The sequence below is a fragment of the Myotis davidii genome, unplaced genomic scaffold (assembly GCF_000327345.1).
Source record: "Myotis davidii unplaced genomic scaffold, ASM32734v1 scaffold142, whole genome shotgun sequence".
In the NCBI taxonomy this organism is placed as follows: Eukaryota; Metazoa; Chordata; class Mammalia; order Chiroptera; family Vespertilionidae; genus Myotis; species Myotis davidii.
The window spans coordinates 3,148,476-3,172,885 of record NW_006294400.1 but is presented as its reverse complement, the minus strand read 5'-3'; the positions used below and the strand labels follow the sequence as shown (position 1 = coordinate 3,172,885).

The 24,410-nt window shown below is 45.6% G+C and overlaps 1 protein-coding gene across 5 annotated transcripts in view; it reads right to left on the bottom strand.

Moving 5' to 3' along the window:
* Nucleotides 1–24,410, bottom strand: part of MAPKAP1 (mitogen-activated protein kinase associated protein 1) — a 162,728-nt gene that overhangs the window by 29,848 nt on the left and 108,470 nt on the right. For all 5 annotated transcript variants that reach the window (XM_006768560.2, XM_015567077.1, XM_015567076.1 and 2 more), the window contains one exon: nt 9,348–9,488. In XM_006768560.2, the coding sequence (XP_006768623.1) occupies nt 9,348–9,488 (141 nt within the window). The remainder of the gene's footprint in view (nt 1–9,347; nt 9,489–24,410) is intronic.

The following is a 24,410-nucleotide window of genomic DNA, read 5'->3' as shown; positions in this document are numbered from 1 at the left end:
CAGGTCCCAGAGTTCTGAGTTCAGGTATCAGCTTGCCTACTTCCTAACTGTGTGACTTTGGCCAAGTTGCTACAGGATAGTGATGTACCGGCCTCATGGACTTGTAGGATTAAGTGAAATAAGACTTGTAAAGTGCTTGGCATGGTGATTAATTCATAGCTAGTGACCCATACTACTATTCTCGTGACTATTATTATCAGGAGTTAGGCACTGGGCTGTGACACAGATCGAGTGACAAGGGTCAGAACAACGAAGCTGAGGGAGCACAGAGGGATGTGAACAAGGGACTGCTGGCCGCAATCTGAGGGTGAGGGGAATTCTCTCTGGGACCTGCGCTGCACCCCAGATTTGGAAGTACCAGGATCCACGACTGTGCAGCTGGGGACACCAATGCCCTCATACCCACGAATCCTTACAATAACCTCCTGTCACCAGGCACCTTCCCGCTGCGACCTCCAAGAGTGCAACTCAACAGCAGGAGGAACGTTCTCACACCTGGAGCTGTGGAAACATTTATGCGGGGGAACCCCATCCTCTAAGGCCTGTAGGTTAGTAACCTGGAGATCTTGATTTTTGCCAGCACATTTCCACTGATGTTATCCTGTTCTCCCTCAGCGAGCCTGACCTTCCTCCTTTGTAAAACAGGGTACCAACAGTACCAGTTCCTGGGGTGTCATGAAAATGGAATGGCATAAGCACATAAAAAACTTAAGGAGAGTGCCTGGCACATAAAAAAGGGCTCCATCAATCATCCCTAAAATTATTACTAAAGATGGACCTCAGAAAAGTGAAATGATGCATCTGCCCAGGGTGAATCAAGTTAGCAAATGGCAAAGCTGGGCTGAACCCCAGCCTATCAAACTAAGTCTAGTGTGTTCTGACCCATCAGCTCTTTCCTACTGTCCCAGAGGAGGCTGCTTGACTCAGGAGCACACCTCCCGTGAGAGACACTTAAAATGCCCTTCTAGGAAGCTAAAACACCAGTTTGGCAAAAATTAGAGCATTTGATTTTCCATGCCTCGGTGTATTTCCTGAGTTATTGTTTATTTGCTCAGACGTCATGAGCTGTGGTTCATTCATCAATTTCCTACAACTCTCAGCCTAAGACTACAAAATCCCCACTGTTGTTAAATCCTGGAGTAGCTTTTTGTACAAGTCTACAATCCTCTTGTCTTCGAGTTACCTAGAGCCTGCGGAAGCCTGGGAAGGCCTCCTGGGAGTGCCACTGAACAACTCTTTGCCAGAGTGGATTTCGCTGAATCTACACAGCCAATCAATAGCGTCCACAGAGCAGTCAGGGAAGTCTTTGCAAGTTGTCTGAATTTACACATAGGATCAGACACGCAGGCTGTTTGGGCTTAACGAGACCTCAGAGATCACCTAGTCTGGGGCTTTCATTCTCCATAAGAAGAAATGGAGGCTCAGGGCAGGGACACGACTTGTCTAATGTCACCCATTGATGACAGATCTGTGACCATAATTCACATCCCCATACCATCTGGCCAGGGCTTAAACAGACCATCTCTCCTGTCTTACTGTGCAGTGCTCACACAGTGGGTATATTTACACCGTGATCAACTGCATCAATAATACAAACCCAGTGGTTGTAATGCCGTAATGACCAAGACTGGTCACCAGGAGGGGCTTGACGCTGGGTCCCGCAGCACGCTGGGTCTGGGTCTCGCGTGATTTTGCATGCTGGGCTTCTAGTTACAATATAAAAAGCACAGCCGCAGCAACATGTTAGGAACCCAAAATAGATGAAATGTGAGCATGGCGAGCCTGATGTTCCTGAGATCAAGAAGGTACTGGAGCCCAGGATCGCCGGTTTCCTTCGAGGGGGTAACCATCGAAAGCATTTGGGAACCTAGCTAACAGCTGCCAATTCCAACGTGTGGTCACTAAGTGTACTTGACTAGACCATGAGCCTTGATGCAAACTACGGGGTGGCCTACACATGAACTCGACACAGCCCTTGGCATCAGGGCAGAGCTTACAGAACGAGACCAGGGGCTGTTTAATTCCAGTAGCGCCTGTTCTCAACTGAGGGCTACTTTCTCTCTGTAGAGAAAGCAGTCACAAAGATTTTGTACTGGGGCAGCTAGAGTCCCAAACTAAATATTCTCCTGGTAAACAGATACCTCGGGTGAGCTTATGATGCGAGTGGAAGCAGAAATGCCGTTTCCTAAGATAATTTATAGTATCACCCATAGAGTGGGAACATCAGGTCTTCCCACCTTCCGGCCCAGGTACGTGGCCAGCGCTCAAGTGCCAAGGAGAGGAAGTGGTTAAAAGAACACAGAACCTTGATGGCCTCTCAGATATCCTATCCCATTAATTCTATTATGCCAGCAGTTCACATCTTTTCCCAATTCTCAATTCTTTCTCAGCCACCCGAGGAACCTGACATAGGAATTCTCAAAAAAAGCAAATCTGGGAGCAGGCAACTAGAGGAAAGTACAGTTAGAAAAAGCCCCCTGAGTTCCCAACATTCCCAGGCAGATTTCCCCTCAGCCCCATCACTGCATTAAGCACTGATGGGGTAAAGGAACTGGATAGTATCTGTCTTGCTCTCATAAGTTCATTAGTGTTTTTTCTGTTCTAGTCTAAATTTTGGTTCAGAAAATGTTGCCACAGCAGGGACGGAACAATCACTTAATACTAAATTGTCATCCTCAAATGACTCAATGGACCCGGGGATTTTGGAGCCAAGCGGGATGCGTGTCTCCTGATCATTTTAGTGTCTTTGAACAGAGAAGGGTTATCTCTTTAGTATTCGAAAAGAAAATGAAACAGAAATGTGGAAGGAGGAGCAATCCACTTCTTAAGAACATGCATCGCCAGATTATGTAATTACCTCAACTATACACCATAGGTATCCCGTCAGAAAATAACAGGGCGAACATTTTGCCCACACAGCCACGGAGATCTACTTTTAGCATCAGCGGGAGCCGAGGAGTGATCAAGCCCAGGCACACAGCTGTTTGCTTTCACGCACACAGTCTGGTGTTGCTAATGTGTTTAAGTCTGCACACTGTATGTGAAAAAATAACTCTGTAATAAGGTCTTCCTTGAATGCTGACTTATAGATATTAACTAGGGAGTTAAATAATAATGGAGATCGGACAGATAAACCAGGGAAGACAAGAGATGGCAAATATGCTGCCTCCCATCATGCTCAGGCCCAGGGCAGACATTTTTAATCAATCACAGAGTTTCTTTATGCTGCCTGGGGACGCGTTCAAGATGCTGCCTCAGCATAATGCGCTGGGCAGCCTTACAAACCTGACTGGAGCAGGTTTATGAGATGAAAGCTCACTGCCTTCTCTACGATATGTGCTATTGGTAATTTTGATAAATAACTACTGTGATCACAAGTATTGTGATTATACATGTGGATTGTTTCATGAAGAGATAATGGAGGTAACCTTTTGGTAGAGGTTATTTTATACTACAGTCTTTGTTTAAAAATATTTTTATTGATTCCAGAGAGGAAGGGAGAGGGAGAGAGAGAGATAGAAGCACCAATGATGAGAGAGAATCATCGATCGGCTGCCTCCTGCATGCCCCCTACTGGGGATCAAGCCTACAACCTGGGCATGTGTCCTGACCGGAATTAAACTATGACCTTCTGGTTCATAGGTTGACGCTCAACCACTAAGCCACATTGGCTGGGCATAATATAGTTTTTATCTGGAAATCCAATACAGAATTTGTGTAACCTATACAGAATTGTTGGGCTATATATGCAATATGACACAGATGATATATTATGTATTCGTATCATGGTCTGAATTCAAGGTATATCATGTTTCCTTTTGGTGACTCGGAGACAGTCTCTACTGACAAATGATATGGTGAAGGAATCAAGTTAGCACAAGTGGCACAATTATGGAAGCATTTCCCAGCCTGAGACTGTCAGGAAAACCAGGCTGCCTGCCCAGGCAGGAAAAACAAGCCTTGAAAAAAGAGATAAGAGGCAAGAAATCCTTTGAATGCTCTGAGGCTGTTTCCCGAACCCCACAATTAAGGGGAGATTCTGGGCTGGCAGGTCTGGGGTCAGGGACTTGGTGGCTCTGATGCAGGGTCAGGAAAGGAAGTACTGCTCCAAGGCACCGTGTGAATGAGAGGTGAACATGGGATGTCCTTGTCCTCACTGCCTGTTTTTTTATATGGAATTCTGAGTGTCCCCTGGGCAGGTGCATCATAATCCAGCTTCTGCCAGCCAACCCAACAAATACTCCTTGACAGAATACTGTGGGCTTTCTAGATCATGGCTGGTCTTCTCCATCTGACCCTTTTAGTTTCAGTTTTCCCCAAATCTACTTCCCCCTGCCATCTCGGCATGTTTGGGTATCACCCATGTCTTAGCACCTGATCCTATGGTCAGCCACATAGAATCAGGCAAATGGAAGATCAAGTCATGAAAGAAACCCCGACTTGGTACAAGCTCAAGCAAAGCCTACACTTACGGGCATCTGTACTTCTAGGCCCAACACGGGGGAAGCAGACAAGACAAAATATTCCAAGAATGTTTTCAGGAAATACAGGAATGGTTAGCCATAGCGGCTTTGTTTGGTGAGCTTTCCAGAGCAGGGATGGCAAATCAATTTCGACTTCAGAACCAACTCCAGTTATTGGCAGAGGCCGCTCAGAGGGCTGTGCTGGGAAGGATTCTGAGGTCAGGTCCAGGCCCAGAGGGAAGTGCAGCAACTGACTAACAACGTGAATGGAGGGTGAAATAGTGGCACCCAAGCCACACTGACACAGCTCTGCAGGCCAGGATGAGGGAATAGCGAGGGATGTGCAGAAAATTTAAAACTGGTCAAAGTAATCACTTCCTTTGTGCAGACAAGTTATTAGACTGAGGCATCTGTGGCATGAGGGGCTGGGTTTAGCATATGGATTGGGGTTCAGTCCCAGTTCTCCGACTGGGACTGGATATCCCACTGTATATCTGGTGGCTCGGGGTGAGGGAATGGGAGTTAGTACCTATGAAGTAATAGCACTGTGCCAGGAAATGCTAAGTGCTTTGTCTACATCACAGTATTTCATTAACTCCTCCAAGCCTGTTTCCTCAGGTATGAAATGGAAATAGCATCATCAGTGTGCTGTGTGGATTAAATAAGGTAACCGGGGTGAAAGTTCACTGTACACTGGAAACTGTTATAGAACTAGTGTTATTAGTGCAATGCCGATTCGCATTCAAGGCATAAGATAGTAGTTAGCCATCAGACTCGGCCTCAGACAGACTTGGGTTCTGATTCTGGCTTCATTACTTACTAGATTCTTCCCCACACCCCAGTTTCCTCAGATGAAATACGGAGATAATATCAGCACTAGCTAATAAGAGTGCCACAATTACAGGAGACAAAGCATGTAAGAGAGTGACCAGCAAATGCTCGGCACACAGTAAGCCCGTGATAAACCATAACTGCTTTAAAAAATTGTAATTCTTCTTGTGAATACTCTTTACAAAGAATAGATCTTTGCCATAGATTTCATTAATAGACACCCCAAAGCTTTTCAATTATTAGAAAAGTCTGGCGGAAAACTGGTTTAAGTTTGGGTCCTGCAGATCAAAGTCTGACTCTCTCATCCGACAGCAGAAATCAGCGGCAGGTGGTGAAGCGGAGCAGCGGCCACCACTGCCCTCAGAAGACAAGAGCTGAGCTGGCACCGGGGCTGGGAACCCCGGCCCTGCTGTGTGAGGACCACGGAGGCCGAGTGGCCGGTGGTTTTCTGTGGACTCAGCAGCATGGCTGGGTGAATGCGCACACAGACACTACGCTTAGGAACCTGCCACAGGGGGCGAGTGAACCTCTGCTCTGACTGACAGGGCGGGCGAGCGGAGGCGGCCATCCATCACTGTCAGGAAAGATCTGAAGCACCTCACTAGTCAGTTGAAATAAAATAAATTATTTACTGATCTCAGGGTCCAGCTGCTCATTTGAATGCTCATAAAGGGTGTGCTGTTTACTTTGTGGTAGATTCTGTTTCAGGAAGGAAGGATTTCTGGATTGCTGTGTGCAGGTGTTTGTTGTTGTCAGAATGAAAGGGTGTTATTATCTGCTTTGCAAGGAGGGAGACAGGGTCTTAAGTTACATATCTGAACTCGTACATGGGAATAGGAAATAAGTGTATTTATTCACTTCATGGTACAGGACTCAGGGCACAGTTTATCTGTCAAAAAATTTCTTAGGACTAATTAATGCAGTTTCTACTTATAATGCTAAAGATTGAACTTAAATGCATAACAGAAACATTCTGACACGTTTTAGAAGCATCTCAGAGCTGTGATGTTCCACCAGAGGGAGCCATGTGCACCACTGGAAGCATCCAGAGGCGGCTGGGACCTGGCCTCTAGTCACTTCTTTTCTGAGAACCTCTGCTCTAGGGAGAGATGCTTGTATCACTGTCAGCCATTTCTACCTGAGACGTCTCCACTGTGGCTACAATACAGCCACTACCTAATCTGAGTGATCTGGTTACATGTTTTCAAGATGGTGGAATAAAAGAGAAAGTAATAAGCAAAATAAATATTACTGACAATAATGACACTAAGATAAGCTACCATGGAGAATACAGTGTCTATGGGCCACTTTCCTACAATCTTGAAAGGTAAATGTAACTCACATTTTTTAAATGACAAGAATTAAGATTAACCAGGGGAGGGACTTGTCCAAGGTGACCCTGCAGGGAGGTAGTAATGCTGGGATTCACACCCAGTCCCGACTGCAAAGCGAGACTCTTCTCACAGATCCTTTTCTGGACCTTTTCCTTTATACTACTTTTTTTTTTAAATTTTAAAAGAGAGAAACATCAGTTTGTTGCTCCACTTATTTCTGCATTAATTGGTTGATTCTTGTATGTGCCCTGACCGGGGATTGAACCCGCAACCTTGGTGTATCGGGACAATGCTAAAACCAACTGAAATACCCTGCCAGGGTCCCTGGACTTTTTCCTTTAAATAAATATTCAGGTCAGAATCTGATGAATTAAAGTTTGCCTTGAGAAAAAATTAGGGGAAGAAGCCCAGAAACCAAGCTTGCACTCCTTTTCACTTTGGGGGTCAGTCATTTGCTGATTTTGCTCACCTGGGAAAACCCCCGCCTTCTCTCCTGGACCTTTATCTTGGCTGCACTCTGGCTATTTATTGAGCTTCTTAAAACTACACCCACTCAGAGAAAACAGACCCTTTGTTACTGGGAAGGCACTGCATTCAGGCACACGCAAACTGGATGTCAGAGTAGCATCCTCACTTTAGTTAACTTTTCACTGAAAACATACCAGCCGAAAGTACATAAATCATAGGAGTATGTATGCTTGACTTTTCCACAAAGTCTACGGACTCATGTAATCAGCACCCAGATAAGGCACAGAACTTTATCAGTGTCTCAGAAGCCCCTTCAGTCTGGGCTCCCAGGATAACCACCATCATTACTTCCACACAGATTATTTTTGTGTATTTTTGAATGCTATATAAATGGAATCATACAGTCTGTACTTTTGCCCCCCTTTCTGGACCTGGTTTCTTTCTGAGCAGTCTTTTATTTTTATTTCTAGGTGACATACCAGCAAAAGCACCCCCAGGAAGAACACCCCTGAAGAAACTTTATGTTTTAAGAATCAACTTTTTTTTTTTTTTTTTTTACCACTTTAGAGATTTAGTTTTTTGTGTGAGGCATAAACAGTCTAGAGAGAGGGAAGAAGAGTGATTCTTTGTTTTGGTTCAAAGTTACTGGGTGCTAATTCATGTGCTGAGTTTGTTGGAATCACCATCATCTCAGCAGCTGATGTTCACTGAGCACTTGCCTTGCTAAGTATTCTGCATGTGCTATGACATTCCATCCCCACAATTACCCCCTCTATGAGGGACTATTAGCTTCATTTTACAAGTGTGGAGACGGAGATTCTGAGTCATCTGCCTGTGATGATACAGCTACTTAGCGAGCCAGGGTTTGGACCCAGGCCTCTAAGTCCTGAGTCTGTCCTCTGAGTGAGTGCTTCCCCATGTTGCTTCTCCACCAACAGTCCTCACCTTTAGACTTTAGCAGCCGCCAGGCCCTGTGCTCAGGGCTTTACGTGGGCCGCTGGCTTGTTCCACGGCGGAAGCTGGTACCACTAACACTCACACTTAAGCAGAATGGAACTGAGCTCGGAAAGAGGAAGACACTTGCCTAACATGGCTGGTTACTGATGGAGCCACAACTTAAACCAGCTGTGATCCTGACGCTCATCTTTTAGTTACTAAGCTGTACTGTCAGCATATTTCAAGCTCCTGTCAGTCAAGTTGGGAAGAAATTATTAAGATATTTTTCAGGCTTTATTACAATTAGCCAGACTAATGCCAACATTAGAAAAGATTTTATGATAAGACACATACAAAGCATTTACGAGAATCGTAAGTCGTGAGCCTTCGAGTTAGACTCCAAGCCTTCTCCCTTTATGCCTGAGCGAACGAGGCCCAGGCAGGGGTAGAGTGGCCAAGTTCAGTGGCAGCCCAGCTCTCTGACTAGACCAGGCATCCACCCAGGCTCCCCCTCCCCCCACCTGTTAGGGAGCAGGTGCACTCACACTGGCCAGACCAGGGTTCTGTTCCTGACACCACCAACCTACCTGCTGTGTGAGCTTGAGCGTAAGCCTTCACCTCCCCGCCCCTTATCTACCTTCTCTGTTAGACGGGGACAGTAAATGCACTTCCTTCTAGGTGGCTAAGTAGTGCATGTGAAGCACTTAGCACAGGGCCTACTACACAGCGGATACCTGCACATGACAGCCATGACGACAGTGAGGTATTAATATTCTGTTGACTGCTGTGACACTTTTTCTACTCTGGTTAGGTTTAAGTCAAAACAGAAATTTAGATTGGAACACATTAACACCAAATATTAGTTGGAAGTTAGTTCCGAATTATCTGGTGAGAATCCAAATACAACTTCTGAGATCACTGTAAAGCTTCCCGAATAAGTAAGTGCATGAGTGACGAGGCAATGAATCCACAGAGTAGGAAAAGGCAGGCGGCAGTGCTACCAGCAGTCTCAGCACGGCAAGTAAGAGCATTACAGAATGAGAAGAATTATGGAACCTCGCAGAAGTCAATCGGTTTGAAAAGAGTCTCAAGTTAGTTCTATTTCTAATCTTCTGCTTCATAAAAAAGAAGACAAGACAGAGCACTCGGCTGGGGAAAAGAAGGTACTTTAAATTTCATTGTTTAAACATTTTCTCTGAAAACAAATTACCGTCAGTCATTCAGGTCACATGAAAGTTGTATGTTGTTTCTTTCCCCATCTCTACACTGACCACTGACATGAAGGGTTCACTTCATCTCCTGTTCATGCACTTACCTAACTGTACGTCGGTTGTGAATCGCAGTCTGTGGATCATGCTGACTTTGAATGACTTGTAATGGTGGCTGCTAAGCATATCCTGTACTGTAGCTATGTCAATTTGCGAATCCTCCTCACAAACCCCGTCTGCCCTTGAACCTGGGGAGGAAAAAGCAGTTTAACACATAAAGATACATGAGGCTTGGCAAATGTTGTCTGCTTAAAATGCTTTGGGATAAATTAAAATAATATGGGCTATTTAATTTGGAGAAGAAAAGGCTGAGCGATGACTTAATAATGCCATTCCAGTAAACAGAGAACGGTAACATATTAATCATTCAACAATTAATTCCACAAACACGGCCTCCTCTGTGGCAGGCCCTGGGCCAGGCAGTGGGGGTACTGAAGGCAAGAAACACTCCTGCTCACCAGCGGCTCTCAGTCTCCACAAGAGAAAGTCAAAACCACAAAGCATGGGTGGTCACATGTCTCGTTTCTTTTTCTAATATTAATTTTCCCGATCATAAAAGTAATCCACACTTCTTGAAGAATCCCGTCCTTTCTGAGATTCTCAAATATCAACTTGCCGTCCTGCGCCCCCGTCTGCGTGGATGCAGGCATGAGCCAGCTCACCCGCGACGGCTGGAACCATCTCCCACTGGCCCTCTGGCCACCAGGCTCCCTCTGCAATCCAGCCACCACCGGGTTTCCCATTCATCTTTCTAAGGCTTTGATCATTTATTCACTCATCAAATGTTTAGTGAGAGCTCTGTGCATGCTAAGTACTCTGATAGGTGACACCGGCGACAAGTAAGACAATTGGTACTGAAAAATCGTCCCTGGCTTCCCGTGGCTTCCTGAATGATGCACACTTTTTTCAGCCAAGTAGTCAAGACTGTCCATAATCTGGCTGAAACAAACATTTTCAATTTTACTTGTCACTTTTCACATATACCTTCTCTCAGCAACTCCCAGACTCCCCAGACTGCACACAGATGCAAGTTTTTCTACTTCTGGGCCTTTGCTCATGTGGTACCTTTGGCCTAGAACACCCTTTCCACCCTTACCCTGCACCTGTCAAGACCCCACTCGGGCAGGCTAGCCCAAACTCCACCTTCTGCTGAATTCCATTCCTACTGGACCCTGGAGCCAGGGAGACCTGGGCTCAGTTCCTAGCTCTGCCTCCTTGCTGCATGATCTATGGCAAGCGACCGGCTCTCTGAACCCCCGTCTTTGCCATACACAGAATGTCAAAATGTGTTTTAAAAATCTAACACATACTATGCTTAATAAGTAGCAGTCATGATTATTATTTTTTATATATTTTTTTATTGATTTCAGAGAAGAAGGTAGAGGGAGAGAGAGAGAGAAACATCAATGATGAGAGACAATCATTGATTGGTTGCCTCCTGCACACTCCCTAAAGGGGATCGAGCCCACAACCCGGGCATGTGCCCTTGACTGGAATCAAACCTGGGACCCTTCAGTCTGCAGTCTGATGCTCTATCCACTGGGTCAAACCAGCTAGGGCAGTCACGATGATTTTTATTCTACTGCCATAGAGGATCACCTTCAGCCTGGCACTGGAGCTGCTGAGTGGTTGCTCTTGTCCTAATTCAGAAGCTTTGTGAGGGCCAGTAAAGCTTGTTCTTCATCTCTGTATCTTCTCCTTTAAGCCTTACAGGCAACTGGCATGCTCTCACTAAATTCTGCTAAATAAATAGATAACCAAACAGAAGCTAGGACATATGAGTGCTTGCTACACAGCAGACATGGTGAAGTGCTTTACACATGTGAAACCTCATGAAAACCGGCTGTCATTGCTCATTTGAGGCTTTGGGAATCTGAGGCTTTCGAGGTGAAGTCACATGTCCAAGGTCACACTCACCAAAGCTAAACTCTCTCACCCTGCAGAGTTTGAAATGAGTTGTCCTGAAGGTGCAGCTGCTGGTGCCACTCACCAGTGGGAGGGAGCACCTGCTAGCACAGGCCAGCCAGCCTCGGGCTGAGCAGCTAGAGGAAGAGCCAGAGAGAACTCCTTGGATAGAGTTGGAGCAGCTACAAACTCAGGATTTGGGTACAAAACAGGAACATCTGTTATATAACTGGTAGCCTGACAACTACACGCTTTTCCTTTCCACAGTATTGCTTATAGGATGAGCTTTTTTTTAAATCCTCAACTGAGGATATATTTTTGAGAGAGGAAAAGAGAGAAAAACATTGATTGGTTGCCTCCCATACATGCCCTGACCAGGGATCAAACCCACAACGCAGGTATGTGCCCTGACCGGGAAATGAACCCATCACCTTTTTGGTGTATGGGAACAACGCACCAACCAACCGAGCCACCTGGCCAGAGCGACAGGGCAAGCTTTTAAGTCAAAGTTGCTTCCTGATGCCTCCCCCGAACTCCTGCATTAGGAGGTGTGTACTGGCCCCAAACACTACACTTATTCCCAGCGTGGCCCACTCCAGCCCCTACAATAAGGCTTCCTCTCAATGAGGACCAAGCCTCGCCCTCAATGGCCGTTCACTGCCCGCCTGGGACACAGTCCCACCTCAGTGTTGGCACATGTTGCTCTCTCTGCCCAGGTCACCCATCTCCTATTCTACTCCCTCCTGGCCTATTCCTCCAGGCTCCTCCCTGTTCTTCCTGAAGAGCTTAGCTCAGGTGACACCCAGGGAACTGTTCCTGACCCCAGGCCCCCAAGTCTAGTCCAGCTCCCCTGTCAGTGCACCCGACATTTTCCTCAGAATACTTATCACAGAGAGTAATTACCTGTCTCTGCCATTCGACTGTAACCCCAAGAGGGCAGGCCCGATGGCTGCTTTACTCGCCCCTGTAGCCCGGACCCTGCCAGTGCTGCCATGCACAGGATAAAGCAGGTGCTCAATAAAAATGTACTGGATGAGTACCAGGTGCCATGTCCACAGGAAGGTGAGGATCAGAGGCAGAGGGACTTAACCAGCGTCGCATGGCTACGATCAGCAGAGCCGCACTCAACGCCTGCCAGGGCCACGGGGAGCCCTGCTTCCCTTCCGTGGAACGCCTGTGGTTGTGGATAGAGATGCCACCACCATGGCCACCCGGCTCCTGGGGACTTTCCACATCTCTAACGGAGGCTGGTGAGAATTTAGAGTTTTGAATAATCACTCACTTTCTCCAATGCATATCTGACTGAAACAGAACTACCAAGATGTGTTTGTTTCTACTCTAGAACCTTTTATACATATGAGAACTGTAGAGAAGTTTGGTGAAATATTAAAATCCTTTCACGTTTTAAAAATAATTTCAAGCTATCTTTTTTGAGAAAATGCCATTATTAGCTATAACTTAGTTCAAGAATTTCTGTTTTCTTTATTAATTAGTATTTTCTAAATATTGAAGGTTCTTGATTTGGAAAGAGATAACAGCTCATTATACTAAAATGCCAATTACTAAAAAACCCCCACCAAAACAACACACCACACTTAAGAGTTTTACATTTTTATGATGTTGGATTAAAACCAATTTAAAAATTACTATAACGTGACATATAATTTTTTACTGAGCAATTTCAATGCCAGCTGCTAATAAAGCATCTTAGCTGTAAATGATAATTCAGATGCTTTTAGATAAAGTGGTGCATAAATATAGTTGGAAATTGATTTAGCTTCTTACAGAAGCTACTGAAGAATGACATATTTTGTTTAATACACCAGCTAATGTAGTCCTAAAAGCTCAAACAAGTGCCAGTTTTCACTCCTAAATTTGCTGTGGGAGATTAATGAAAACTTTATATTTTGCTGAAATGTTAATAATGGGCAGATGAGACGATAGGATTTTAGTGGAGGTCTTAAAGCTATGGAATAACCAGCAAGGCTTGTCAATGTCCTTATATTAATTTTGTTCAAGACTGATACAGCTGGAGCTGGCTCCACACACTAATGCTTCTTGCATTGACCTTCTACTCTCCGACAGTGTAAATTCAAGTCCCATGTGAGGATTTAGGTCCCCGGATACTTGGGTGAGCTCTGAGTCTGGCCCCAGCTGACAAGGGGCATGTTTGCTTTCATGATTAGAGGGCAACAGCACCTGGGGGAGCAGAGAAGGAAGAAACAGCCCTGCTCGTGCTTCCCATACATGCCGCTCACGCCAAAGCAGGTCACCTGCTGAATGGAACGACTTCTGGTCTCGGAGTTCCAGAGCCCTTTCTCCGTGTAGGTTCAGGAGAGCTGCTTGGAGGGGGGGTGTGTGTGTACGGACCAGCCAGCCTGCGACCTGCCACCCGCCAGGCCAGCTGTGCGCTAGACAGCGGAGGAACACTGGTGAGGGTAAGGCCGGTTCCTGCTCCTCAGGAGCGTACAGACTTGCTATGGAACACAAAGAAAACAGTACAAGGCAGAGAGAAATGCCCAACAACCGGCTCAGGCAGCAGCCCCTATCTAAAGACAAACACCTGAAGCAGGTCCTTACCCAAAAGCATGTTTTCCGGACCAGAAAAGTCTAAGACCTTTACTGTTTACATCCTTCCAGGAAGGAGCAAACCCAGCCACACGTGAAATATACTCAGCGCTGCCCCATGTGCACATTAAAATCATTACTGTGCTATCAGCTTCACATTCAAAAACCCACTCCTGTTCAAGGCATTTTTATCCACTCAACGTAAAAACTAGAGAAAACCAGAATGTCTTAAAATAAATATATTAACAAAAAACACTCCCCAAACTGTTAATTTAATTGAAATATAACCAACCCTTTGGTGTTTTGTTAAATTAGCAATTAAAAAGGTCACAAGCAATTAAATGAAACAAAAGCCACACTGTGTTCATCTACATTAATGCTGAACTGGGGCTCCTGGTGAATGACAAGATGAATTGTAATGGCGCCTTCAAAGACTTCATGATGTACTTTGTCAAAGTCGGGAGTGTTAATGTCTCTATGTGCCATGGATTACCATAATGTATTGTGTCAAAACGCTCGAGCTGCAATAACTCAAAGATGTATTGTGATAGATCAAATTTTGGGGCGGGGCCTAAATGTGACTCAAGCACCAGACCTCAAATGGTCTGACAACAGGCTCCGGAAGAATGACGGAGAGGCCATTCACAACGTGGAATGGTGCAAGGGACAGCAAAAACCCGAGACGAAGAAGCTTAGCTCTCTAGAGTAAGGAATTAGCAAGGAGGAAGCAGGCATTGGCACTGCTCTGAATGGCACAGCCGGACCAGGGCAGGACAGGGCAAAGGAAAGCAGAGACGAGGTGAAGGAGGTGGCAGGGGAAGTCTAGGGCTCGCAGCCAGAAAGAAAGAGGTGCTGAGAGAGAGAGCGCGACTGGCTGGGAAGTGGCCTTGGGGCTTAATAATATTGGAAAGAATGAGAGACAGAGTTCAGAGATGTGGATTCAAATCTTAATGCTGACACCACAGTCAAGAGTGGGTCAAAGCCTTGCCCAAGGTTCTCCGGCAGGCAGAGGCAGAGCTGGGACGGACCTACTGGACTCTGGAGTCCACCATGTTCTGTCCGTTGTCGTCCCTTTCCCCTCCCATTTCAGCACATTCCTTCAGGCAGCAGCAGGAGGGAGACTGTGGGGACTGTAAACTGTCAACCAGTGGTTCTGGAGTGTAGTCCAGGCCCCACTGTGGGGGAAGGTCCCCAAGAACCCACCAGGGATCCAAAATCTCAATACTAGTTTCATCATAATAACATAAGACAGTATTTGCCCTTTTCATGCCCATTCCCTTATAAGTGCACAAAGTAAAAACAAGTTTATCGATATGGTTCTGAGTCCACATTGCATCTAATCTTTAAGAAAGTATCATTCAGCCCTAGCTGGTTTGGCTCAGCGGACAGAGCGTCGGCCTGTGGACTCAAGGGTCCCAGGTTCGATTCCGGTCAAGGGCATGTGCCTGGGTTGCGGGCACATCCCCAGTGGGGGGCGTGCAAGAGGCAGCTGAATTGATGTTTCTCTCTCATCGATGTTTCTACTCACTATCCTTCTCCCTTCCTCTCTGTAAAAAAATCAATATATTTTTAAAGCAAGTATCATTCAAGTTTGGGTATCGTAATGAAAATTAATAGCCCCTGTTATCTGAAAGGCTATTGAAATACGCCTCCCCTTTCCAACAACGTATCTGTGTTAGGGCAAATTTTCTTCATATACTCCAACGGAAACAATGTACTGTAACAGACTGAGTGCAGAAGCAGATCTGCAGCCCTGGCTGGTGTGGCTCAGTTAGTTGGAGCACTGCCCCATACACCAGAAGGTTGCAGGTTTGATTCCCAGTCAGAACACATACCTAGGTGTCAATGTATCTCTCTCACATTGATCTCCCACTCTCTCTCCCCCTCCCTCCCTCAATTAAAAAAAGAGAGTAGATATGCAAATCCAGGTGCCTTCCATCAAGTCAGACATTACAGAAATTTTCAAAAATATAAAACAGTGCTCACTGGTTCAGGTGACTAGTCAATAATTTATTTCCCTGATGAAACAAAAATAAATGCTCTCATGGAAAGAAAACAAAATAGTCCCAATCTTCTCATTAAGATTTTATAACAGGTATTTTTCATAAAATTTATTATTTATTCTGTAAATTTTTCTGTTTTTATTCCTAATAAGTAGATATAACCCAATAAACATACGCTCTTTGGGGTCTTCAATAGTTCTGAGTGTAAAGCAGCCCTAAGACCAAATAGCTGAGAACCTGCCATGGTTTCCTGTTCCTGGGTGTCCATGTGGACAACCATGATGAGACATAAAAGTGCAGGTACAGCTGTGTATCTATCTGTGTTACATACCTGACAACAAACACAGACAGAAAGCTTCTACACACATTCTAAGAGTAACAACCTGCTGTCAGGTGATCAAGACTAATTTTAACTAACACTGCTTTACAGTTTAAAACAGTATTTTTACTGGAACTGAGAGAAACACAGGTACACGTGACTCTCAGACAAATAGGCACTACTCGTTAAATCAAAGCTCAGATGGACTTACTACATGCTACTGGCAGGTGGTCTGTGTTCCCAGATACAAGCTACATGGGACTTTAAACTTCATTTTATGGTTGGTTCAAGGAGGCTTAGGCTAAGTCCAAAAGCTCTAATCTAGTTATAAGTTAAAGCAACTTCAATCTTCCTTCTCCAAAAAGATCGATGGCAACTCTGTAACTGGACCAGAAGATCGATGGCCTTGTTACATCTTCACCTTCACATTCCCTGCAGCAGGACGATGCTGCTGCCTCTCCGGGGCTTTAGGAACACAGGAGGGTGGCAGGGTCCCCGGATGATGGAAAGGGAACAGACAATCCGCAGAAGGAATAGTGTGGGAAAGACACAAAGCCCGCAAAGTGTGAGCATGTGGGGAGCCGATATAGGGTTAAGCCTCGGACTGACCTGTTGGCAAAGTCACAAACAGGTCTTCCGAGTCTTAAACAACCCAATCTGAGAGGTGGCCGCTGATTTACGCGCGCTATCATTTAAGAAATAAAAAAGGGGGAATTTTCTGGAAGCCGGACCATCCTTGCTGCTTGACACAGTCGCTGCAGGGAAGAAACATCTGCACAGCATATGTTTCAAGGGACCTGGCGTATATGGCATACTGTTCTTAATATGTTCGCTCCCCTTCTTCGCGCTATGTGTTTTAACCAAGGTCACCTCTCCAAGAAAGGCTGTTTCCCCAGGTGGGGATTTTTCCCCTGGAGTTAGGGATTAACAGACTAAGGAAGGGAATAAATCTGTAAAACCCCTTAACTAAGTGCCAGGCAGGTAATCAATCACTTCAACTACGAATAATCACGCTTAAGCTACATAATCTTTACTTAGGATAATCTCCTCCAGTTACTTCCTTGTAGCTTAACAGAACAATAAAGTAGAGATCTTGGAATGGAGATAACAAACGCCCTAACCTTTGGAATAGAATGGATAGGATTAAAATCAACTGGTATAAATACAGATGTAACAGGAGAATAAAGACAGAACCTGGCTGGAGAACCTGGCTAGAACTTGGCTGGAGAACGTGGCTAGGCTGCTGATCAACTGAACAACGTCTCCGTGTCATTCCTTCTTCGCCGACTCCGTCCACACCTTTGGGAACCCCTGGATCTGCTAGGGCTGGACCCCAACATGAGCATATATAGTGGGAACAGCAAGAGCTTGCATTTGGCTGGAGCAAAGAGTGGTGGGGGGTGCAGGTGAGAAGCTCTTCAAAGGAAGAGGCATGTCCAGCTCAGGGCTGGTGCAGAGTAAATGCTGCTGGGCAAGTCACTGGCCAGATGAAGACTAACACCTCTTCCGCCCCATCTGTCATGAAGCCTTATTGCTACTCCTCACACAGAAAAATCTCTACTTCAGCCAAACTGGACTTCGCTTGGGTTATACCATCTGGCCAGAATGTCCTTTCCATTCTTTAATATCTATATACTTCAAGGTAGAGTCTAGAATCTTCCCTGACCTCTCTCCTGAAACCCTGCAGCCCTGAAGGCTCATATTGTAAGCCTCTTACATGATAAGCATCTGTACTCCTCCTCTGGACAATGAGTTCCTTTGAGGGCAGGATCATTCTATCCTACAGAGCACATAGCAGATGTTTAATAAATGCTGCTGGGGGCATGAATGAAGTTTGCTGCAACACAGGTTAAGCATAACACTACCTGAGTTTGTATGTCATCCCTGTGTTCACATTGAACCTAACACACTATTTCTAGTTTTCCATTCAGACGCCTTACCAGACTGGGATCCCATGTCAATAACTATCAGAGCAGTTAACATTTACTGAGTGTTTGCTATGTGCCAGACACAATGCTTAGCCCTTTAAGTATAGTGGCTCATTTAATTTTTTCAAGCACTTTTAAGTTGAATATTATCTCTTTTTATAGGTGAGGAAAATGAAGCCCCTGTTAGTTTAGAGAATGTCATCCTGCTAGCATAGCCGTTTAACTAGTATAAGCTGGAAGTAGGAACTGTACCTACGTCGGTCTAATTCCAAAAACGTGCCCTTAACCACACCACCCTTTGGGTACACATGTTCCTCAGACGGGCTGGGAATGTACAAATCCATGGTCACAAAAGTATCTAAGGAGAACACAATCACGGCTGGCCTCGCCAGAACAAAGAATCAGGGATAGAAGCTAATACTCTCTCTTGTAAGACTCAAAGCAGGATGCACGAGTCAAGGAGGAAAACTCTCCCTTAGCTTCTACATCCATCACTTTTTTTTCCCTTCCAAAGGCCTTTTAAGTCCCCAAAGCCTCATAAGCCCCAAACTTCTCTTCTATTAAACACTTCCCTTTGGCTACTAGTCATCTTTGCTGGTCTCTAAAAAATAATCAATAGGTGATATACTTTAACACAAGCACGCACACGCATGCGTGCCCCTCTGCAGTAATCTCCTCAAAGCCGTCGGGACCACACAGTGGGATACGCCCTTTACTGAATCTGCCAGGCTGTGACCAGGGTGGAGAGCCCTGCTGCCAGTGCCTAATTGATTAAACACTTGGAGTTAGAGCCTTTCCACAGGGAGATTTCAGCCCCTCAATAAATCAGAGCAATCCTGTTTTATGAGCTGATCAGAAAGAAATGGTTTCAGGTTTGCGGAATTTCTAAAAAGAGCAGATCATGGAGGGGGGCCTTTAAGGGGCCTCAGTCTCTTTTCTCAGCACTCCCTCCCTTGCTCACTTCACTCTGCTTCATTCGTTCATTCCGAGCAGTCCGCTGTCCTGGACCATTCTTCCCTTACTCATTATCTAGCTCCTTTTTATTCTTCCTCAAGGAGGTTTTCTCCTCCTACTCTCACCAGCTCCAGCCCCTGCTAAATGCTCTTTTATACCCTTCAGAGCACTTTTCACAACTGCGGGCTTCATGATGTGGGGGCTCCTCTCCACCGCCCAGCACAGTGGCCGGCCCAGAGGAGGATGCCATCAATGAACAAATGTGTGCCCAGAGTAAAGCCGACCACCCTAGGATGATGGATGACCATTCGGGGTCTGAACCACTGATTCATTGCAGGTCTGCTTGGAATTTAGGTTGATGACAGAATTCCCATCACTTCCTCTTCCTCTGATACGCTTTTGCTACTGTTCAAAATGCAGGAAGCAATGGGGTCCTCTAAGGAGCCTGGGCACTTTTGATAATTTACAAGTCAAAATGCAATATTCGTTTACAACAACAAAATATCTAAGAACTGTTACATCTGCTCAACACTGAGGCATCACTCCCCTGACTCTGGAGTCAGGGATGAGGGCACTCATGCTGGAAGAACCCCACCTCGATCAGGGGAGTCACTGCAGAAATGTCCCCGATGCACTCCCAAACCATTAGCCAGGGGCTGCAGGCGTTGTCTGGGGCCAGGAGCCGACCAGCGGGATACAAATCCCTGTGCCCTCACTTAGAGCCCATTCGGGGTTTGTGGCTCGTCAAACATGTTTCCTTACTGCTCTAATGTACCAGTGTATCGCTTAATGAAAGTTCTTAATTGTAATTCAATTAATTACATACACAGAGTCCCCAATTACATTTTCCAATAAGACATTGGCTGTGGTACAGGTCTAAATGCACTTAACCAATTTTAATATATTAAGACCAATTTCCCTTGAATACTAATTACTACCTAATGATAAAATGAAAAGGGGGGGGAGGCTTTCAAGAAAGGGAGAGAGTGAAAAATGCAATTCATGTGGAATTTTTCAGCCCACATAGCACAATCCAGACACTCATTACTGAAGAAGTAGGTGTGGACAGGGCACACTTTGCTTCTAGTACAGCCGTGGGCAAACTACGGCCCGCGGGCCAGATCTGGCCCGTTTGAAATGAATAAAACTATTGAAAAAAAAGACCGTACCCTTTTATGTAATGATGTTTACTTTGAATTTATATTAGTTCACACAAACACTCCATCCATGCTTTTGTTCCGGCCCTCCGGTCCAGTTTAAGAACCCATTGTGGCCCTCGAGTCAAAAAGTTTGCCCACCCCTGTTCTAGTAGCAGGTCACCACTGGTTTTTGCCTGGGTATCACCTATCGCTGGTGCTGGCCACTGCCCAAGGGGCCTGTGGTAAGTCTAAGAGGCTAGAGGGGAAACAGGAATAACCAGGGAAAGGCCAGCACACACATGCGCAGACTAGCTGTGGTGTTTCTGGGCACAGGTGCTGGCCTTGTGTCTCAGGCACACAGACGGACACTAGGAATGGCCAGTACTTGCATTGTGCATTGCATTCACCTATGTGTTTTTGTTTGTTTTTTACTTCACAATTTATTTATTTTTAAAATCTTTATTGTCGAGAGTATTACAGATGTCCTCCCTTTTATCCCCCATTGCCCCCCTCAACCCAGTTCCCGCCCCACCCCAGGTCTTCACCACCCTACTATCAATGTCCATAGGTAAGATCTTTGGTTAGTCTCTTCCCACTCCGCCTCCCCCAATTCCCTCTCAGATTCGTCAATCTGTTCCATGTTTCCATGCCTCTGATTCTGTTTTATTCACCAGTTTATTTTGTTCATTAGATTTTGTGTTCATTTATTTTGATTTTTAAATTTCATTGTTGTTAGATATGTATTTGTTGCCATTTTATTGTTCATATTTTTATCTCTTCTTTTTATTCAATAATACCCTTCAACATTTCATATAATACTGGTTTGGTGGTGATGAACTCCTTTAATTTTTTCTTGTTTGTGAAGCTCTTTATTTGACTTTCAATTCTAAATGAGAGCTTTGCCGAGTACAGTAATCTTGGTTGTAGGACCTTACTTTTCATCACTTTGAGTATTTCTTGTCACTCCCTTCTGGCCTACAAAGTTTCTGTGGAGACATCAGCTGACAGCCGTATGGGCGCTCGCTTGTAGGTAAATGCTTTTCTCTTGCTGCTTGTAAGATTCTCTCTTTGTCTTTAACCTGGAGCATTTTAATTATAATGCATCTTAGTGTGGTCCTCTTGGGGTTCCTCTTGTTTGGGACTCTCTGTGATTCCTGGACTTGTAAGTCTATTTTTTTTCAGCAGGTAGGGCAAGTTTTCTGTCATTATTTCTTTAAATAAGTTTTCAATATCTTGCTCTCTCTCATCTCCTTCTGGTACCCCCAGAATGCAAATGCTGTATTGAAGTTGTCCCAGAGGCTCCTTACACCATCTTCATATTTTTGGATTCTTTTTTCTTTTTGCTCTTCTGATTGGGTGTTTTCTGCTTCCTCATATTTCACATCAACTTTATTCTTGGAATCCTCTACTGTTGAATCCCTGTAAACTGTTTTTTATTTCAGTTAGTGTACGCGTAATTTCTGACTGGACCTTTTTCATGTTTTTGACATTCTCACTAAGATCCTTGAAAGTCTCATGAAGATTCTTGAGTAACCTTATAACCATGGTTTTCAACTCCACATTTTGGCTGCCTGCCTGTCTTTGTTCAGCACACCCCCACTGGGGATGTGCCCAAAACCCAGGTACATGTCCTTGACCGGAATCGAACCTGGGACCTTTCAGTCCGCAGGCCGACGCTCTATCCACTGAGCCAAACCGGTTTCGGCGGTAGAGAGGCCTTGTATAGTAGATGTCCTGTAGGGCCCGGTGGCTCAGCCTCCCCCAGGCACCTGAGCTGGGCACTCTAGGCGCACTCCTGTGTGGACTGTGTGCACAGTCTTGTAGTTGAGCCTTGATTGCTATTGGCGTCTCTGAGAGGAGTTGGCCTCCAGGCCAACTGGCTGTGAGGACCAGCTGCAACTACAGTAGGAGAGCTGCTTTGCAGGAGGTGAGGCCCAGTGGTAAAGCAAGGAAGGCTGGTGGTAGTGCCAGGTCTTGGGCCTTTTATCGATAGGTTTTGGGCATGCTATCGTCAGCTGCTGCTTGTTTGAGAGATGTTAGCAAAGTCTGAAGCCTGAGGCAAGACAGGCCATTCATATGGAAAAGTTGCTGCAAACAGCTTGGGTGGGGCTGCAAATTGGATGGGGAGGGGTCTCACGGAATCCCCAGGGCAGAGCAAACAGATATGGCTGCCAGTCAGCCCTGCGACAGGGGAGGTCCCAGCACAGGAACACTGACCCCTGTGAGCACCCCTGTCTGGGAGAAAACTGCCTCTGAGTTCCTGCCCAATGCCAGATAATGCAATTCCTCCCTGTATGTAGGCTGGTGGTAGTGCCAGGTCTTGGGCCTTTTATCGATAGGTTTTGGGCATGCTATCGTCAGCTGCTGCTTGTTTGAGAGATGTTAGCAAAGTCTGAAGCCTGAGGCAAGACAGGCCATTCATATGGAAAAGTTGCTGCAAACAGCTTGGGTGGGGCTGCAAATTGGATGGGGAGGGGTCTCACGGAATCCCCAGGGCAGAGCAAACAGATATGGCTGCCAGTCAGCCCTGCGACAGGGGAGGTCCCAGCACAGGAACACTGACCCCTGTGAGCACCCCTGTCTGGGAGAAAACTGCCTCTGAGTTCCTGCCCAATGCCAGATAATGCAATTCCTCCCTGTATGTATCTGGGTCCCCCAGAGCCACCCAGTGTTGGAGCTCAGAGGTATGGAGTCCGAGCACATTTGTGTGCCTGGGTGTCTGGCAGCCTCCGTGTCCCTCAGCCACAATCCCTGCTGGTTTTTACAACCCATAGTTACAGGGACTTCTCTTCACAGCTCTGGAACCCTGGCATGGGTGCCTGGTGTGGGGCTGGGACCCCTTGCTCCTTACTAATGGACAGAAGACATGGTTTTCCAGGCCCCCAATGATTACTCATGTGATGAGCAAATCGCTCATCTAAGTATCAGTTTCTTCTATAAATTACAGATGACGACCACCCTGACCTAAAAGGTTGTTATAAGGAGACCATTTGTATCTTATTTAAATCTCAAAAAAAACAAACTGTGAAAATGATTCAACCTCCTTTTACACTGGAAACTGAGGCTCAGAGAGGACGTGATTTGCCCCTGTCAGAGGCTGCAGTGGTTCACCCAGGGTCTGCCTGACTCTAAAGGCTGGGCTTTTAAGCACGATGCTGAACGACAGTAAGGACAGGCTACTGAGTGATAAGACAGGAAAGACACTGCGTCCGACATTTTGTTGGTATTCCATAAAGCCAGTGGAATTTCAGGCCTATTTTAGTCCCAAGTGTCTCTCTTAAAGCTGTGGAAAGGACAAGTTGGTTCATGATGCATCTTTCTTCTAAGGACCTGAAGGGTTACCCACATATGATTAGTGGGTAAGAGAAAAGGTCACTGGCAACATCTGGCAGAAAAGGAAATTGAGGCTCAGTTTGGTGCCAGGATTTACACAGATGCTTGGACAAGAATGGCAGTCTTCCTACATCACATCTTTTCCATAATGTACTCATGCTTCCTGCTGGTCTGATTCCAGCTTGCAGCAGACAGTTGGCTGAAGGATGTAGTAGATTATCAGACAAGAATCCAACTGGAAAGCACAGGACTCTGGCTTGTCATTTTCTTATTTAGGCCAAGATCCAAGTACAAATGTTAACTCTCAGTCCCTAGGCAGAAACTCTTGTCATATCAGCTTCATTTGCAAGCTTCTTCTTTCATAGAGAATAAAGACATTGTCATCACCATCCTTAAGGTTGAAAATGTAGGTTGTTTTGTCAACAATCTCAGGATGGGCTTTGAAATCAGACAGCTGACTTAGAATTCTGGTTCTACCATTTACCAGTGAGCTAACTTGGGGCAAGACATAACCTTTCTCTATAGTTAGAATAACATCTTATAGGATGGTTGTGAAAATTACAAGAGAGCCCTTTTTAAGAATGCCTAGCACAATTCCTTACAATAGAAGGCCTGAATAAATAATTAAAAAAACATCTTTTGATGTCATTGACATAAAAAGTGAAGCCCCATTCCCTCTCAGAAGAAAAATGGAAAGGCTATATACATCCACCCTATGGCAGTCTCCCCAATCAAACGGTTTTACTTATAAAGTGCACATCTCTTCTAGGACCCTAAAACACACTGGCTGGAGAGCACCCTGCTCCAAGTTCTCTGGTCTTGTGACCCAGATTCACAGACTTGCCCCGTTCACCACCCTCTCCCTCTCCCCATTACACACCTCCTTCAGGGCCCTGATAGTTCTGATTCTAGACGTCCACAACTGCGGCCTCTCTGCTCTGTCAGCCACAGATATGCCCGC